This window comes from Anabas testudineus, chromosome 15 (genome assembly GCF_900324465.2).
Source record: "Anabas testudineus chromosome 15, fAnaTes1.2, whole genome shotgun sequence".
In the NCBI taxonomy this organism is placed as follows: Eukaryota; Metazoa; Chordata; class Actinopteri; order Anabantiformes; family Anabantidae; genus Anabas; species Anabas testudineus.
In genome coordinates this window covers 9,330,188-9,347,178 of record NC_046624.1, presented here as the reverse complement: position 1 = coordinate 9,347,178, position 16,991 = coordinate 9,330,188, and the positions used below count along the sequence as shown (strand labels likewise).

At 43.2% G+C, this 16,991-nt stretch overlaps 1 protein-coding gene across 4 annotated transcripts in view; it reads right to left on the bottom strand.

Annotated features, from left to right (window-relative positions):
- Positions 1 to 16,991, bottom strand: part of dst (dystonin) — an 85,462-nt gene that overhangs the window by 15,675 nt on the left and 52,796 nt on the right. For all 4 annotated transcript variants that reach the window (XM_026354080.1, XM_026354078.1, XM_026354079.1 and 1 more), the window contains 26 exons: positions 16,520 to 16,728; positions 16,079 to 16,396; positions 15,810 to 15,976; positions 15,500 to 15,656; positions 14,901 to 15,027; positions 14,710 to 14,760; positions 13,944 to 14,179; positions 13,696 to 13,825; positions 13,136 to 13,335; positions 12,542 to 13,040; positions 10,804 to 12,272; positions 5,133 to 5,294; positions 4,772 to 4,942; positions 4,348 to 4,514; positions 3,868 to 4,027; positions 3,359 to 3,685; positions 3,130 to 3,214; positions 2,797 to 3,038; positions 2,443 to 2,649; positions 2,219 to 2,338; positions 1,977 to 2,084; positions 1,670 to 1,888; positions 1,391 to 1,594; positions 912 to 1,143; positions 310 to 536; positions 94 to 216 (listed from right to left, as the gene is read on the bottom strand). In XM_026354080.1, coding sequence (XP_026209865.1) covers positions 94 to 216; positions 310 to 536; positions 912 to 1,143; positions 1,391 to 1,594; positions 1,670 to 1,888; positions 1,977 to 2,084; positions 2,219 to 2,338; positions 2,443 to 2,649; positions 2,797 to 3,038; positions 3,130 to 3,214; positions 3,359 to 3,685; positions 3,868 to 4,027; positions 4,348 to 4,514; positions 4,772 to 4,942; positions 5,133 to 5,294; positions 10,804 to 12,272; positions 12,542 to 13,040; positions 13,136 to 13,335; positions 13,696 to 13,825; positions 13,944 to 14,179; positions 14,710 to 14,760; positions 14,901 to 15,027; positions 15,500 to 15,656; positions 15,810 to 15,976; positions 16,079 to 16,396; positions 16,520 to 16,728 — 6,317 coding nt within the window. The remainder of the gene's footprint in view (positions 1 to 93; positions 217 to 309; positions 537 to 911; positions 1,144 to 1,390; positions 1,595 to 1,669; positions 1,889 to 1,976; positions 2,085 to 2,218; positions 2,339 to 2,442; positions 2,650 to 2,796; positions 3,039 to 3,129; positions 3,215 to 3,358; positions 3,686 to 3,867; positions 4,028 to 4,347; positions 4,515 to 4,771; positions 4,943 to 5,132; positions 5,295 to 10,803; positions 12,273 to 12,541; positions 13,041 to 13,135; positions 13,336 to 13,695; positions 13,826 to 13,943; positions 14,180 to 14,709; positions 14,761 to 14,900; positions 15,028 to 15,499; positions 15,657 to 15,809; positions 15,977 to 16,078; positions 16,397 to 16,519; positions 16,729 to 16,991) is intronic.

The following is a 16,991-nucleotide window of genomic DNA, read 5'->3' as shown; positions in this document are numbered from 1 at the left end:
TCTTACTGCATGAGCACTTTAACGTATCAGCAAGTACAGTAAATAAGGAGAAACAATGCCTTTGTAAAGATGGGTTTGAATGTAATCTATTACCTCATCGAGACTCTTCTTTATTACAGGTTTATCAGGTTCCCCACAGGCAGTTAAAAGCTCTGCACCCTGACTTCGAACCACATCAAGCTCTTCCTGCAGCCCATCAATCTCCTCCTTAAACCCCTGCGGACGTAAAAAGCATGTTTTAAAACAAAGAAATGCTCCATCACTCTTCAGTACCCACAGATTGATTTACTACTTCGTGCATCTGCCTACCTCAACAAACTCCTGCTGCTGTTTGACAACTGAAGGATCGACTCCGGGCTCCTCAAGCTCTCGCAGCAGGTCCTGGCTGTCTTTGATGGTGACGATGAGAGCACAGTGGTCGCACCAGAACTTGTCTGCCAGGTCCATCACATCCAGCAGCTTTGCCTCCCGCTCCTCCAATAAGGCCTGGATGTCGTTCCACAGGAAGACCATCTGGTCCAGTTTGTCTTGTACAGCTTGTGGGAAAGACACAAGTGACTATTAGGATGAATACAAAATAAATCAAACACACGTCTCACACATTCACACGTTTAATGGGAAAACATTTGGTCTTTCTCCCCATAAAAGCTACACATGGATGAATGGTTACTCAGTCCAGTGTATGAAAATATTAAAGTGAAACTTAAATTCTTGAGCCAAGAAAAGTGGTTTCATCTGGTAACTGTGTTTATAATAAAACCTTGATATTCTGCTATTGTTGACCTTTTATTATAGAAAATCACAGTAAATCCTGTTGGACTGTCATGTTTTATTATAGAAAAATTAGCTGGAACAAAGAAAAGAAAAATACAATAAAGAACAGAAATAATATAAGATAATATGTTACGTACCTTTGGCAGATATGTCCCTGTCTGCGCCTTCAGACCGTGCAATCATCTCCTCGCCTCGCTGCTTCAGTGTCTCATAAGAAGGCTGTAGTTTCTCCAAATCCACAGAGACGGCCTTATTCTCAGTAATCTGCTCCTTGATCTTGTCCACCTCCACTGAGATGGACGGAGGCTGACGCAGGCGTTCAGCGATCCGCTCCAGTGATTCCAGCATGGGGTCAATTTTGTCATGGAACTGGGAGAAAACGGGAAAAGGAGACACCTCTATTTGTATGTGTACCTTGTATAGTAATATCAATAAATACAGCAGGAAAAGTGGCATTTTAAAGAACTGACCAAACTCATTTTAACACGTTTAAAAATAAAAGTTACTTGATTTTACTTGATTTGTGTTTTATATGCATTTGTAGAAGCTCTTGATATATTTTTACCCCCATAAAACTTGTATTTAGAAACACTGTGAGTTAATAAATGCTGCTCACCTGGGTGGATTTGGAGATGGCCTCATCTAGAGTGGCAGCTCTCTGCTTCACATCAGCCTTGAGTTGGGTGTAAAGCTGGTCAGTAGTTGTGTACTTCTCTCTAATGGGCAAACCCTCCACTGGGCTCAGTTCAAGTAGCTGAGGCCCCGTTTTATTCATCTTGTCAATGTGTGGCTTGTGCTCTGCAATCAGCTCTCTCATTTGCTGAAGAAGATTTCAAATATTCAGTATGGATTTTTATTATATGAATTTAATTAGTATCTAAATGAAGCTTCTTACCCTCAGCTCCTCTTGCTGCTGTCTGAGCATTTCATATTCGATGGAGGGTGGGGCCAGCTGGCTGAAGGTGCTCAAGGTCTCCTGAAGCCATGGCCACATCTCTTCATATGTCTCCCAGAACTGACCGGCCAGAGACTGAGCTCGCTCCAGGTGCAGACAGCGCTCTGAGTTCAGCTGACTGACGATGCTATACTTCTCCAGGAGAGTCTGAGTCTTGGCCTGATTAAAAAACCAAAAAAACACTTGAACTTGTGCTCACTTGCAGTGAATAATTGCATGTTTCAAATTTAAAATAAATTCCTTTCACCTTCAAGATTTCTTTCTCCTCTGGGTTTTTACTGTTCACAATAGCCTTCCCAGTTTTCACAATCTCATCCACGGCATCTTTGTGCCTCATGATGTCCATGGAGAAAATCTGGAAAACCAGCAAAGTGAGTTTGGCTCGACGTCACAAAACAAACCTCTGCGTTTACTGTACTTTGCTTAAATTGAGGCTTGTGTCCATCCACGCACACACACACACACACAGAGTAGGAAGGGCTAACCAACCTTCTGTGCTTGGAGTTGAGCTGTGGTTTGGTCTTGCTCCAGCCTGATCTCACCCATCGACAGCAACTTCCTCTCTGCCTCAGTCAGCCAGGAGAGTTCAGAGTCTGCAGCTTGTTCAAACTGGAACCCCACAAATATCCTCAATGTCTATTGTTTCCCGATATATTTAGTTCTTTTTCTACTAAAACTAGGAAAAAAGCTGTTTCCTGATATCTCTGGTTTACCTGCTGTGACTTGAGCATGTCAGCATTGATCTGGTCGACTTGTTGGGTGACGGTATCAGAGACGGCTCTGTACCGCTCATTATCCTCAGTCACCAGCTTGTCCAGACTCTCACGAGTGTGCCAGGGAATCAGATCCAGGAGAGAACTGCTCAACTCATTCAGCTTGTCCATCGCCGCTTTTTGGTCTTTGGTCTCTTTCAACAAGGCCTTGACAAAAATGTATGACGCACATAATCCCCCAGTTTAAAACACCATGTATAATAATGACTGGACATGCGTTTTTCAAACTGTGAGCGGCAGTATATGATGTTAGAGATGAGCAAATATACCCAACTTTGTTGTAGTAAGACTTACCCTCTGCCTACTCTGTGCATGAATAAGTTGCTCCCCTACTGGTTCCTGATCAGCAAATACACTGATCTCAGCCTCTGCTTTCTCTAGCCAGGAGCTCAGGTCTTCATGAGTATGTTGCAGCTTAGAAGAGAGACTTAAAACACGCTCCAGTGTCTTCAAAACGTTGTCACTCATAGTGTTGATCTCAGCATATTTGGCCTTTATACCATCCAGTTTGCCTTGGATAACAACCACCTCATCACCTATAAAAAGAAAGGTTGAGGATTGAGATTATTACTCCAACTAATGAAGAAAGGATGTTGAAAGCAGCTAAATAAGTGAAGTCAGACGTGCCTGTTGTTTGTTTCAGCAGCTCCATCCCATTAGAAATAGCTTGGTCAACGTTCTTCTTTTTCAGCTCAATATCACTTTGTAGTGCCTGAAGAAAAAAACAAAACATAATGCAGCACTGACAGTGACACGAAACTTTCCACAGCAAATGACAGACATGAATGAAATAAATTGATTGATGCAAATGAAATCAAAGGATAACAAAATGCTTAGCCTGAGGAGGAGTGTATACCCGCTGTTCTGCCAGCTGCTTTTCAAGAACATCTATTTTGTAGTGCTCCACAGACACTTCACTCAGCCTCGTGTGCACCTCGTTCAGCCAGTTCATGAGGGCCACTTCATCTTCTCCGAACAACTGGGCGTTTGCTAGAGCTTGCTGCAGCATCTCGGCCTTTCTCCTGCCTCGCTCCTGAAGCTCTATGTAACTGCCCTGGGTGGTGTCCAGTTTGGACTGAACGAACTCCTTATCGTCCACTGAGCTCATTGTTTTGAGCATCTGACCCAGACTGACAGCCTGAAACAGGTCTTTACTGTGATTTATAATCTCCTCCTCTAAGGCCTGACCGCAGGGATGGAAAACCAAGGAAATATGAAACAAACAAAAGCAAAAAAATATTAAACTGAAATTTAATGAAAAATGGAATGGGAAATAATGAAAAGCACAACAAGGCAAATGAACACAGCTGATTGTATCATAAAAAAAAAAAACATATGGTAATGATGTAAAATGATGGATATTACCTTGTGCTGGGAAATCTGATCTTCCAGTTTAGACGTCTCAGTGCCGATCGGCTCAGAGTTGGCCAGGTGTTTCTCTGTGGCAGCGAGCCACTCGCTCAGCGGCTCCACAGTCTCGTGAAACTGCTGAGTGACCACTAGGATGCTCTCTAGCTGCTTGTGCCTAACAGGTGAGAAAAACAACATTGGTGGATTAGAAAGTATAGTCTTTTCATTAAAATGGACAAACTAACAGTATAAGTTCATTATTGCCAAACCTATTAATAAACGTCTGTTATTGGCAAGTTTCTGCAAAATCTATTGGATAAGAAAAAGTCAAACTGTCCAGGTAGTCAACTACTCTCATCAGTAAATGTTATTTATAAATGTTTGTTTCACATTTTCCCAGATTCAAATATAGGCAAAAAACATATATTCAATCACAATCTCATTGTGCGGCGCTTCATTTGTAACCGTGTTTACATGTCAGGTGTTCATACAAACCTGTTTTCAGCCTTCTTGAGCAAAGCGTCCCACCTCTGCCCCAGGCACTCAATCTCTTTTGAAACCTTCTCCTTATCCACAGCCTCTGCCAGCTCCGCAACCTTCCCTCCCTCTTTTTTTATCAGCTCCACTGTCGGTTTTCGGTCATCTAGCAGTCTCTGTAAGAGCTGTCAAAGGCAAACAAAGCAGGAGAGTTATTAGGCGCCTTTAACACGCTCTGACCACAAGAACAGCCTCGTGGTGAAAAACAGTAAATCTAACAGTCACAAATTACGTGTCCATTTAACTAAAAGCTTTGTGCATCACATTAATGTTTAACAGTGGATGTCAACTGAATAAGATGAATGGCAAAGTCATAATGTTTTGTAGATTTTCTAGTGTTGACATGTAAAGACTCCAATAAAGTTTGCACCACATGTCTTACTTTCTGCTCTTGTATTTGGGCCTTGACTACTTTGAACTCTGCCGAGGGAGGTTTCTGATTGGTCACGAGCTCCTCTGTGTCAGTCAACCAGCTGAGCAGCGACTCCAAAGCATCCTGGAACTTCCCACAATGCAGTAGGGCTTCGTGCAGCTGGGCCGAGCGCTCGGCAATCTGCAGACCACATAGTAAATATAGATGTCACCTGTTTTAAGAACAACTTAAACAGCTCCTGAGTAACTGAGTAATCAAAGGATAAGACTACGACAAATAGCAAGAATGAATGAGTCACTATACTAATATTAATGACAGTTGTTAAAAAGCAAACATCAACTTGTCACACTGATAGAGCACTACAAATAACCTTTTTATTGAGAGTATTCCACTTTGTGTTAACACCCTCCAGGTCGTCCTCGAGCTTCTTAGTGCTTGTGCCTTTGGCAGCATTTTGGATCAGGCCCTGGCCGAGGGAGATGATGTCCTGAAGTTGTGCCTGCAATGGATCAATCTCCTCTTTCTGGAAAGCCTAAAGACAAATGGAACAAATCATTATTACTCGTCCAGTTGTTTAAAGACCAATTACAAGTTGAAATGCAACAATGGCAATATAATTGGGTGATTTTGATTTAATAAAACAAAGTATTCCCTAGAAACTTTTCCAGGAAATGCCCACTTCATGAGACGTGATTGTCACAACATAACTTCAGGTTTGTGTTAAAATCCTGCTGACATAAACATCTCTCTCTCTCTCTCTGAGCTTCTACAAGGGGAGGGCATGACTAAAAGTTAAAGCAAACCTGTGCACAATTGCGCAAACACACATCCAGGCTAAGCTAGTGAGCGAAGCGTTATTCACCCACCATGTGATCAGTTAAAAAAACACCAAGCAAGCACACGTGAAACCTACTAATGAGCAAAATGCAGAAATGAAGAAGGCAGCTATTTTTGGGCACCTGTGGGGAGAAATGAGCCACATGTCCTGTTTCAGGACACATAGCGATGGCGTTCAGTATGGCCTGTATCTCGTGCTCTCCTGCCTGCTGGAACGCATGTAAACTTTTAGGCAGACAGGCCTCCACTGACTGCAGGAACTCCTCCAGCTCCTCCATGCTGTATGTGGTCGCTCCTCCTTGCACAGTACATGGTTTTGTTTGCTGGTGACTCTCCACAGGTGAAGTTACAGAGTTTCCGTAAGTCTCAGGCTGTGTCACCACCACACTAACCAACTCGCAGTCATCCTGAGGTGACACATCCTCTAAAAGCTCAGCAGTGGATAGCTCATCGTAGTCTGTTAAAGTCCTTGAACGCCATCCAGAGCTGTCGTTATGAGCTCGGGAAGCTGATCCTGAAGATAACCTCCCTGTGGAGTATTTGTATTCTCCATTGCTCAGGGAATCATTTTGATTGAGCTCATCCCTACCAGATTCTACCGTCCGTGGCCCTTGGACCAAACTACTACTATGATAAAGAGAGCGGCTGTCCCTCATGGGAGAAAAAGGAAACTCCTCCTGTCCTGAGCTGAGCGATCGCAAAGTTTTAAGGTCCCCAGACATATGCATAGCTTCTGACGACGACAGACTCCTTGTACTGGGTCCTGTTCTTTTATGGGATCGATGAGCATGTCGCTCTCTGTCCACAGTAGGACTGTAAAGACCAGAGTCCTCTTCAGAGGTCAGTGAGCTGGTCATACTCTGGCCTCTCTTACCATTCATCAACCCCGGCCTCGTCACACTCCCAGAGCACAATGTTCCACTGCGGCTGGCATACTCGCCCAAATTAGTGGGAGCAAAAGTCCGCCATGATCTTCGATGATGAGGATGGTCCTTCTTCTCTCCTCCCTGGAGTCGTGACTTGGGCAGAACAGTATCAGTTGCCCTGATCATGTTCCCGTTGAGTTTAAGTCCGTCATAAACCACACGCTCGTCGAGCATGGCAGGCTTTCGGGTCCGGAGCTCAAACGAACTAGAAGCAGAGAGAACTCCATTTCCACACAGGCTGCTGAGGTCTAGTGTGCGGTGTGTGTAGGGTAGGGTGCCTGTGAAGTGGCGTGAAGAAAGGCTGCCTTTAGAGCCTGAGTCTATCTGCTCATTCAGCCGGACGGTGTCATAAATGGATCTCTGGGGCACATAGCAGTCATCAATGTTCAGGTCCTCCTCCTCCCCCTTACCCACACAGGAAGGGTTTTGTCTGAGGCAATCTGGTCTGCTCAGTGGTTTGCCCATGCTAAAATTGTCACTACTCCCTAAAAAGCAAAGGTTAAGGACGTAGTGAAGAACTATGAGGTATATGTTGTTTTAGTGCACACTGAGTAATTTAAAAGGGAGCATAAGGAGGCCAGTAGACACGAGAAGCAACTGTGTGCCAAATATGTCTTTTCTCTCTTATATGAGAAGTTAACAAATAAATACTAAACATCTCCACTTGTTATTCAAAATAAAATCAACAGTTACTCATAGGAATTTTCTTTTAAGTAAGTACGCAAATAGATCTAGATTTTAAAAAATAAAAAGGTTCATAAATACAGAAGTGTCAAACAATATAAAAAAAATCTCAGGACATTATAGCAGCTTCATACTCTCTGTTAGAAATGAAAATCCAGTCCTTTAATACAGATACGTATCCCAAAAATACTCCTCTAGGCTCTTCTCCATGCGTTGCCAAAACTTAATCACTAGTCCTCTGAACCAAAGTGCTTTTTTTTCCTCCCGAAATCCTCGCAGCATCCGTGCAGGCTCAGGAAAATCTTCAGTGCAAAATGAAAATATCCACAGACAAATCCAGGAGGCTCAACCAGAAACTGTACGCACTTATGAGAGACCTAGTACTCCTGGATAAACAAAAAAGCCTGCCCTTTCTCTCTCATCGCTGCCCTCGCAATGACAGACACCCTCCTGGCAGAAGGTTTCATGCCCCGCCCCCGCTCATTATACAGACAACATCTGCCACAACTCCATTTGTGCTCAGAGCCGCTCCGGCACATGTTGATTGGTGGACACAGGAGCCCTTTTTTTTTTTTTTCTCCTTTCTGATTTTCCCTTATGTCTGCATGGCCCATATGACTTCATTTCCAAGCCATCTCCTGCATCCTGACACATTCACTCACTTTTCTTCTTTTCTTTCAGTCACTGGAGGAATGGGGAGGGCAGGCGGTGCGCACCAGCTTTTCTACTTCACACACACAAAAAAAAAAAAAAAAAAACCCTAACCCTAGACCAGCAGGCAACAGCAGCTCCCACTCTGATGACATCACACTATGCTGAAATAGATACACGTTTTCCTTTTTTCACCCTTTGCTCTCTGTTTTCTTCTCGTCGATGGTTGCTGTGGACCCTGCAGATATTCTTAATTACTGTGGAATGCTGAGGGAGGCACAGGTCCCAGGTAATTTAACACTGACGGCTCTGCCAAGTGCGTGAAGGGGCTTTTTATGTCCAGTGACCAGGGTAGGAAAGCGAGAAGGATAGAGGCGATAATCATAGGAATTCATGTTTAATTTATGTTTGTTTCCTGGATTGTCTACGCCGCCTTAGCTTAATAAGGAGCTGAACAATCTGGACTTCTTTGTCCAGTTGTGAATGCATGACAAGAGACGGAACAAGAAAACTGACAAAGATAATCAGCTGCTCAGACCTGGTGACATTTTAAAAAAGGACTTTTTAACTATTCAGGCTTTTGGACGTATGAATACAAATCATTCTTGTGGTCATTTTCCTGACATCCTATTTTATTTCGCACAAACAACTGGAGAAAAAGAAAATCGCTTCTCACTTCATCACTTACTAGTGTTTCCAAACAATCAGGCATAGAGGAGTTTGGTACAACAGCAAGACAGCAACTAAGCAACTGAATTTGAGTCATACAAAAACAAAAGAGAGTTTCATATTACAAGGAGAGCAAACAAAACCAGTGATTATCCGCACTTGCACATCTAGAACCAACAATTTTGGTGCTTTAAGAGTTGTTTAATGATCATTAAATTATCATATTGGTGATATCCAGCGAGAACACTTGCTATCTAGTTTCTTGTTTCACTTTAGGGAGACACGTTCATGTCTATTGTGAGTGGAAGTGAGTGAGCAACACTGTAAGGTCACAATGACAATCTCTCAATCAACGTGCTACAGCGTGATTCATAATGTAGAAATTCCTTTTCGGACTGAAAGACACACTGATGTAATGTCTGAAGAGTGGGAGAAAGACACCCACACCAAACCCCCAGTAGTGTTGAGTCACCACAGCTGCCTTCAAGGTACATAAAGATATACATACGCCACTTTCTCAGGCTTGCTCCTTTAAACCTCGTGTAAAAAACAAGAGTAAACACATGAAGTCACGCGTGTCTCTTTCAAAACTTGACCTAAAATGGTAACTGCGCAGAGAAAGAGACGAATCCAAGTGCCGTCTTTCTCTGTTTATTGCTTTCTCACTAGCTGCCAATGAAGCCCACTTACCTACACCAACACGAGCCTAATCCGCTGCCTTTAAAAAGTGAATATGACACAATCGTGTGGTGTTTTCGTACTGCGACGCTCGCTGCTTTGCTATATTTGACAACTCTCCTCTTGATTTTTTAAATCTTGGCACAAATAAGCACAAACAGGATTTTCCACCGGACGGCTGAGGGTGTATATGCCCTCTGAAGTGAGACAGAACAAAGAGGGGGTGAAAACAAGCACCATGACAACGCCGCTCAGCAACTATTTGAATCAATCACTTCTTTAATAGTTTCCCTACAAGGCCTTTAAACTACACTCCACGCAGCAAAATGACACCCCCTCACCCTCACCCCCACCCCACTGATATTTTAATCTGTGTAACTCAACTGGAGGTTAGGATGTAGCCCTACAACGTAAGAGCAGCACATCCCTAATTGGAAAAAAAAAATCCCTTGACCTACATCTTAGGACAGATCTGTGTCACTCAGCCTATACACAGCTGTTTACATTGTTTTACTGTAATGCTATCTAATACTACGAATGAAGAAGTGTTTCATAATTTCACTCCTAAATATAGGTTAATCCCCATTTGGAAGTCCACAGGAATTTACAGGCTTTCAAAAATATTTAGCATCTATCTGTAAATCGTGCTAATGGCTCTGTTGTATTATCCCACTGATACTGCACCAATAAAGGCCCCGATGATTTTATAGACAAAAATATGGAGTCGGGAATTGAAAACAGACCATTAGGATGATTAGGAAAGCTGAGAGGTTTGTCTGTAGCCCTGTGTTTTATAATGCTGGGTCAGTATTTTTCACAAATGCAGATACATATAAAGGTAGAATTACTTTGCAACTAGTTTATTAATTATAATAATTATATATAATAAGAGTGACAGTTTTAGAAGTAAAATAACAACATCATTGTTAAGAGATCAGGATGCAGGCCTAGCTTCATTACTGAATCAAGTGATGTCCCGCTGGCGACCACCTGGCCGCGACGGCCCACCCCTCCTGACACCATCACTGCATATGGGCCACTGTGGCTCTTTTGTTAACAACAGATGCCCTGAATGAACCAGCAGTCCCCTGAGGATTGCCACGTAAGTAGCAAGTGTGTGGTTGGTGGAGAGGCTGCTTCTAATCTAATCAAATGCAAGGTTTTTTTTGGATATATCTAAGTATCTAAAATATTATTTGTATTCACATTTTTGTTCTTACATTAATTGTAAGAAACTGATGTGGGAGATAAGATTTGAGGACACCAGGAACAGCGCACATCGTGATTGCAACTTTGAAGTGTGAAACTAACCCGACAGGACTCAAAGTCCCACTAGAATAATTATGTAATCAGTTCAATACTGTGGCAACTCATACTGATTCCTTGAGAGCACAAAACAAACAGGTGCTAATTTAATGTGGTGCAAGCTCTTAGCAACTAACTACCACACTGTACTTTATAGGCTGCTGTAATTTCACATGCATTCAATCATGCAACTCATTCACGTTTTAAAACAGAGAAATGAAATTGAAGCAATCTGAAATTGTGAATTTAGGTCCATTCAACAAGATGAATGTCAAACTGGAGACACATTACCTTAAAGGTCTCGAGCTGTTGCTTGATGATGTCTGTCTCCATCCCGACGGCCTCCTGGGATGCCTCCTTATCCACAGCTCTGCAAAGTTTATCTTCCACTTGGTGGAGTTTATCGTACAGCTCCTCTAGCGTGGTGAGATTACTCTGCACCTGCACCTCTCTGCCCTTTGCTCTGTCTAGCAGTTTACCACACTGCTTACTCAGGGTATCCAGGTCTCTCTTCAGGCCCAGTAGGTCAGGTGAGGACTCAGTCTCTAGCATCTTCTTACAGCTGTCCCCAGCATTGGCTGTGTTGGCCATCAGCTCCTGCAGCTTCGCCACAAAGCGCTGGATGCTGTCATGCTGGTCTTTAAGAGTGGTTAAGTCAAGAGCCACAGCAGCCATGCTGTCCAGCTCATCATCCAGGTCTGTGAAACAAGAGAACATCTCGCGAATGCTGTTTTGGAACTGTCCAATACCTTGTAATTTACCCTCCAGCGCTTGGCATGTCTCCTCTAGTTTCTTACTAAGGGTGCTGTGGTCTTTTTCTATGCTGTCAGCCTGCAGTAAAAGGTCTGTCACTCCATCAGCATCAGGGACAGCTACTACAAGGTCCTTGGCCAAGTTCTTCAGGTGCTCTACTTGGTTCTGCGCTCCCTCTAAACTCTTATGTTGGGCTTTCATGTTGGTCAGGTTCTTATTGCTGTGTCCCTGTGCTCCCTGTGCTTCATAGACCTCAACCTGTTTCTTAGCTCCCTCAAGCTGTCCCTTTGCCTCTTTGTAAGCATCATTGAATTCTTTAACTCTGTGTGAAATCTTTTCCAGCGTCTCCCTCTTGCTCTGCAGAGCCTCCACTACATTGTCCACTCTTCTCCCAATGCTATCCTTCTCCTCTTTTATAGATTCAGTGTCTGTGTTGGCCACTTCAAGAAGGCTATCTGCAGCTGTGTTGAGCTGCTCCACCATCCCTCTGTGCTTGTCAACATCCTTCTGGAGAGCCTTCATCTGAGAAATTGAGCTCTCTGCAGCAATAGGATCAACAGTCAGTTTCACTCGGCCCTCGCTAGCTTCACACTCCTGAATCCAGCTGCTGAGCTTCTCGGCATGCTCCTGATACTTCAGAGATCTCTGCAGAGCAGTCTGGAGTTTATCAGCCTGCTCCGCAAAGCCTTTCTTCACCTCCTCCCAGTTGGAGGACAGGGTGGTGAGCTGCCCTTGTAGTGCTAACTTTTCTGCACCATCAGTGTTTTGCAGAAGCATCTCCCCTTCACCTAGGACTGTATTATAAACCTCTTCACGTTCACCGACAGCCTTCTGGAGTTTGCTGTGCTCCTCCAGGGCTTGTTTCAGGACATCCACTTTTGCAGAGACAGGCTGGGGTTTACACTGTTCCTGGACCTTCTCTCCCAGCCACGACTGGAAGTCTTTGGAGGTCTGATGGAACTGCTGAGAGCTTGCGAAGGTTGAGTTCAACAGCTCGATCCGTTTTGCTACAAACAAAGAAATGTGGCAATTAATGAGCTAAATGCTGTAACGTTTATGCAAAAGGTTCAATCAAAAGGTGAATATTGTTGGCTTTGCTAAATCATTATTTATTACTGATGCACAGTAATTTAGTCTAAATCTAAATCTACTACACTAGAGCTAGAGTAAGTGTGATTACTAAACATATATGGAAGAAACTCAACACAAATTGTATGGGTATTTCTTTCAAAACATTACAATGCTACATTATTAGATTGAGAAAAAAAAGGCCAACCTGCTCTCTCTTCCAGCTGTCTGAAAGGCTTGCTGACACTCTCCAGCTGCCTGGCTAAGTCTGCTTTCAGATAGTCCTCGGTTACCATCGCTGTAAGCTCTGAGTTGACGGTCTCAGCTTCCTTCAGTTTCTTCCTCTCCTCTCTCAGCTGAGCTGAGATGTTATGGACATCCTCCAACTGCTTCTTCACCGCGTCGGGCTGGGTGCTGTGGCCCTGATGGTTCGTGAGCTGATTCTCCAGCTCAGTGGCCGTCTGGCTGAGACTCCTCAGTAACTCCTGAAACTGCCCTGTCTTCACCACAGCGCGGTCAATAATGCTGTCACGTTGATCCAGTTGTTCTGTGAGGCCTTGCCACTTCTGGGTGATGGCAGTGAGCTGCTCCCTCACTAGCTTCCCATTTGTTGGGTCCTGGTTGCCTGATGAGCTTAGTATGGCTAAGGCAGCTTCCTCAAGTTGCTCATATTGAGGTTTACGGCTCTTAAATTCATTCTGGAGAATCTACAGGGGAAAAAAACATATGTTACATCACAAAACACAGGACATACTGTTTTTATAAGCAGGTTTAAATTGCTCCCAACTTGCACCATGCTTACTTGAACTTGCTGCTTCTGCATTTTAAGCATGTTCGGATCTATTGAAAGGGGTCCAAGGACACTCATCATCAGCTCCTTCTCTGAAAGCCACTGACCAAGCTGCAACTCAGTTGTTTGGAATATGTCCAGATTCTTGTTGGACTGCTCCAAACTCTGCTTCCTTTCCTCCACCAGGCCGTTGATACTGTCCCAAGCAGCATCTGAGCAGGAGGACGCAACAATCACACCAGTCTCCATTAGTCAGCACAACAGCACCTTTCTAGCCTCTGTCCCACTGTTCTTGTAGCAAAACCTCCCACCATGCGAGATTTGGCACTAAGAATGTGTTACTTTAACTGGTGTGGCAGAGAGCAGGTACAGAGTCACGCTCACCTTCTGATAATATGCATGTATGTGATGGGTAGATAACAAAATGTAGGAATGCAGCTGATATAATCTATGTAACTCTATAAAATCCTTAACTCAGACGTCAGTGACACAATGAGATACATTTTCAGTGGGACTCAATATACTACATAAATTACCCAGGGGCCATCTGGACACAATACCCTGGAGCATACCTATGTCTGCTAGCATCTGCTTCCATTTTGCAGCCTCGGGGGAGTTTGGATGAGCCTTAATCAAGTTGAGAAGCTTCTCTCTGAGACTCTGGAGGTGCTCCTGCTTTTGCTTCATGCCATCTTCAAACGCCTAAGAGAAAAAACAAATCTGAATGCTGACCACTGCATCCAAGCATAAGTCTCATGAGCAGCCGAATAAAGTCTGTAACGTTTTAGACTTTAGACTTTGGTCAGAAACACTTCTGTACCTTCTGCTGTTCGAGCTGCGTTTTCACTGAATCTTTCTCTGTGGCTGTATTGTTCCACGACTCTGCGGTCTTTTTCATGTCCTTCAGCCATGTCATCAGATCCTCTGTCTCCTTCTGGGCCTCTTTCACCTCCCGTACTGAACTACTCAGCTCTGCCGCTCGACTCTTCAGTGTTTCCCCAAGGCTTGTGTATTGCTCATTGACGAATGACATGTTCTGCTGAATCACCATCAGCTCTGAGGACATCCAAAATAATTATATTAAGTTTCCGTGCGAGGTGTTCATAGTCATAGAGTGTCAAAAACAATAACAATGTTAATATATTTTATTAGCCTTTAGTATGTTTAGAATATCAATGAGGAAAGTATGACTGATTCCTTGCCAATGGAATACAAGCATCTGTGGAAATCACTAATGTAACCACAAACTTACAATAAATTATAACAGGCAATGACAAATTCAATGAGAAAAGACATTGGGCTTCTTCAAGAACCATTTGGCATCTACCAGCTTAATGAGGCTTGAGAAGACTATAATTAAATCTTAACCTCTGTGAACCTTTGGTTAACACGTAAAAATAAACAATAACTAAACATAAGAAGAACAACAACAATAAAGTCTGTTCCTGTAACTCTAATACTCATATTCAGAACATACTGTTGCTGATCAAAGTAGGTATTTGTTTCACATCAAGCCACCACAGCCATAGCAATGTCTTGGAAACCACAACAGTACCACTACAGCACCCACATCCACTGTCCATTACCTTTATTTGTTAGGAAGGAATGGCTCGCTGGACCACCACCTTTAGTAAGAGCTGATGCAAAGACATAAGACAAAGCATGTGTAAAAGATAGTTGGCAAAAGATCCTCCCAAGACCACTAGTGGTTAGTGAGTACATAGTAGTCAGAAGTGCACCCACAAGCCATGCGTCCGGCTCCGCTGAATGCGTTTACCTGACTTATTCGGGACCTTTGTCTTGGCAGGGGACGTGAGGAAGGTGATGAGACTGCAAAGTGATGATCCTTTACTGTTCAAGTCTTTGACAGCAGGGTCTTTGGATATCCATTCATCTAATAATCCCTGATGGAAGTGATCAAATACATAAGGAGCATGGACATGAGCTGGCATTCAAAACACAAACACATACACACACGCACAATGATGCCTAAAAACTTTACTTTAAGATGTGTGTGCATTTTCTCCATTTTATGTTAGATTCAACATCTACTTTTGTGATTTGTTTCTCTATCATCATGGGAAGAGAATAGTATCTCTGATGGACAACAAGGTGTTTCACTCCCAGATGTGCTCTGAGTAAAAACATATGAACATCCATCCGTCATTAGTTGGCAGAGGCAGAAGGCTGGGATAGCAGGGAGTTACGGGAGGATAGGACTATGATTTATTCAAACACACTACAGCTATTAATTGCAAAACACATACTGTGCAGAGATGTAAAGTATCAAATCTGTGAACTGTGTTCCAGCATTTAAGTGCAGTTTGATAAAACATTTATGTCTGTTGCACACGGTTAATTTATCTCTTGACTCACAGTGACTATCTGGAGGTCCTTCTCCAGACATTTCTCACTGCTGCTTGGCTGAACTGCTGGTACTTTCTCATAGGTCTCCTCCAGCCACTTGGTGAGAGCATTGGCTGCAGACTTGAACTCTCCCAGCTGATCTTGACAGGATGACACCTCTTCTTCCCTGAAAGAAATGTTATCAGTCAGTCAATATCATGTATCAACCGGCTCAATAAACACTAATGTTAAAGAAAGTCATGTGTACGGATGTATGACTAATTGTTATAAGTTGACATACAAAGACCTTTTTTTCTCTCCCATGCACCACGTAACTTACTTTTCTTTGACAGTGTCTTTGAAGGTGCTGAAAATATTTGAAAGATTGTCCACTTTGCTCTGGATCTGGGCTTTGTTTCCATCAGGGCTTAGTTCAGACAGCTCTCTGGAAAGAGTCTGCAGCTTCTCCAAGTCACTGGCATGTTCAGCCAGCTCAGCTTTAGTATTCTACAGTGAAAATGTAACAGTCAAGAGTATAAATAATTCATTTTTTTAAAGACAACACACGCATCAACCTGTGGTCAAAAACACTGTCAGTAGTAAACTTACCTGCATTAACTGAGAGAGTTCACTGAAGGTTTTCCCTGGTCCGTCTGTGTCATGCAGATCTTGCGAACGCTTCATGACAAACTGCTGGACTTTATCAGAGACTGTCTCAAACTGTTCTACCTTCTCTTTCAGCTGCTCCAGTTGGACAACTTTTTGCTTGTGCTTGTCACAAGCATCAGAGAAGCGCTGGGACAGAGCATCCATCTTTGACTGCAGAAGCGCAGCAGCAGATGGATCTGCTGTCTCCACAAACTTCTTCACCTTGGCTTTCATAGCTGAGATGCTGCTCTGTCGACTTGCTATGTCCTGCTCCAGTGCCTTCAAAATACAGGATGGACAAAAGCAAATGTTTAATAGATAAATAAAGGCTGGTAAAACAAAATGAACCATTAAAATCATAAAACAGTAACACTGGATTGTTATTATGACAAGAATACACACGGCTTCTTTGCTGAGGATGTCTCCAATAGACGCAGAGTCTAAGGGAATTTTTCCTTTCTCTTTCACACTGGCCTCCACTCCCTCCATCCATCCCATCATGTCATCCAAACCATCCTGGACACTCATGGAGCGAGTCAGAGTGATCTGCAGCTTCTCATTTCGATCACTTACGGACTTGGACAGGTTGTCATAGCGCTCCACTATGTCGTCTGCGACGCATGGAAACAAATCGGGTTGTGTTTAATGCTGAACAATTTCTCCCTCTATTGGCCACATGGTGAGATAAGCATTTCAAAGCACAGCAGAAACTAATTTGGCATTTTATGAGTTTGTCAAGTGCATCATTTTGAAAAAGGATTAGAGTTATAAAGTTTTGGTAAAGCTAAATGATTTTCAAGTGACTTTGGGAAACGGACTCAAACACACCAAAAGACACATTCTGCTGCCTTTATGAGCTCCCTATTCCATGACA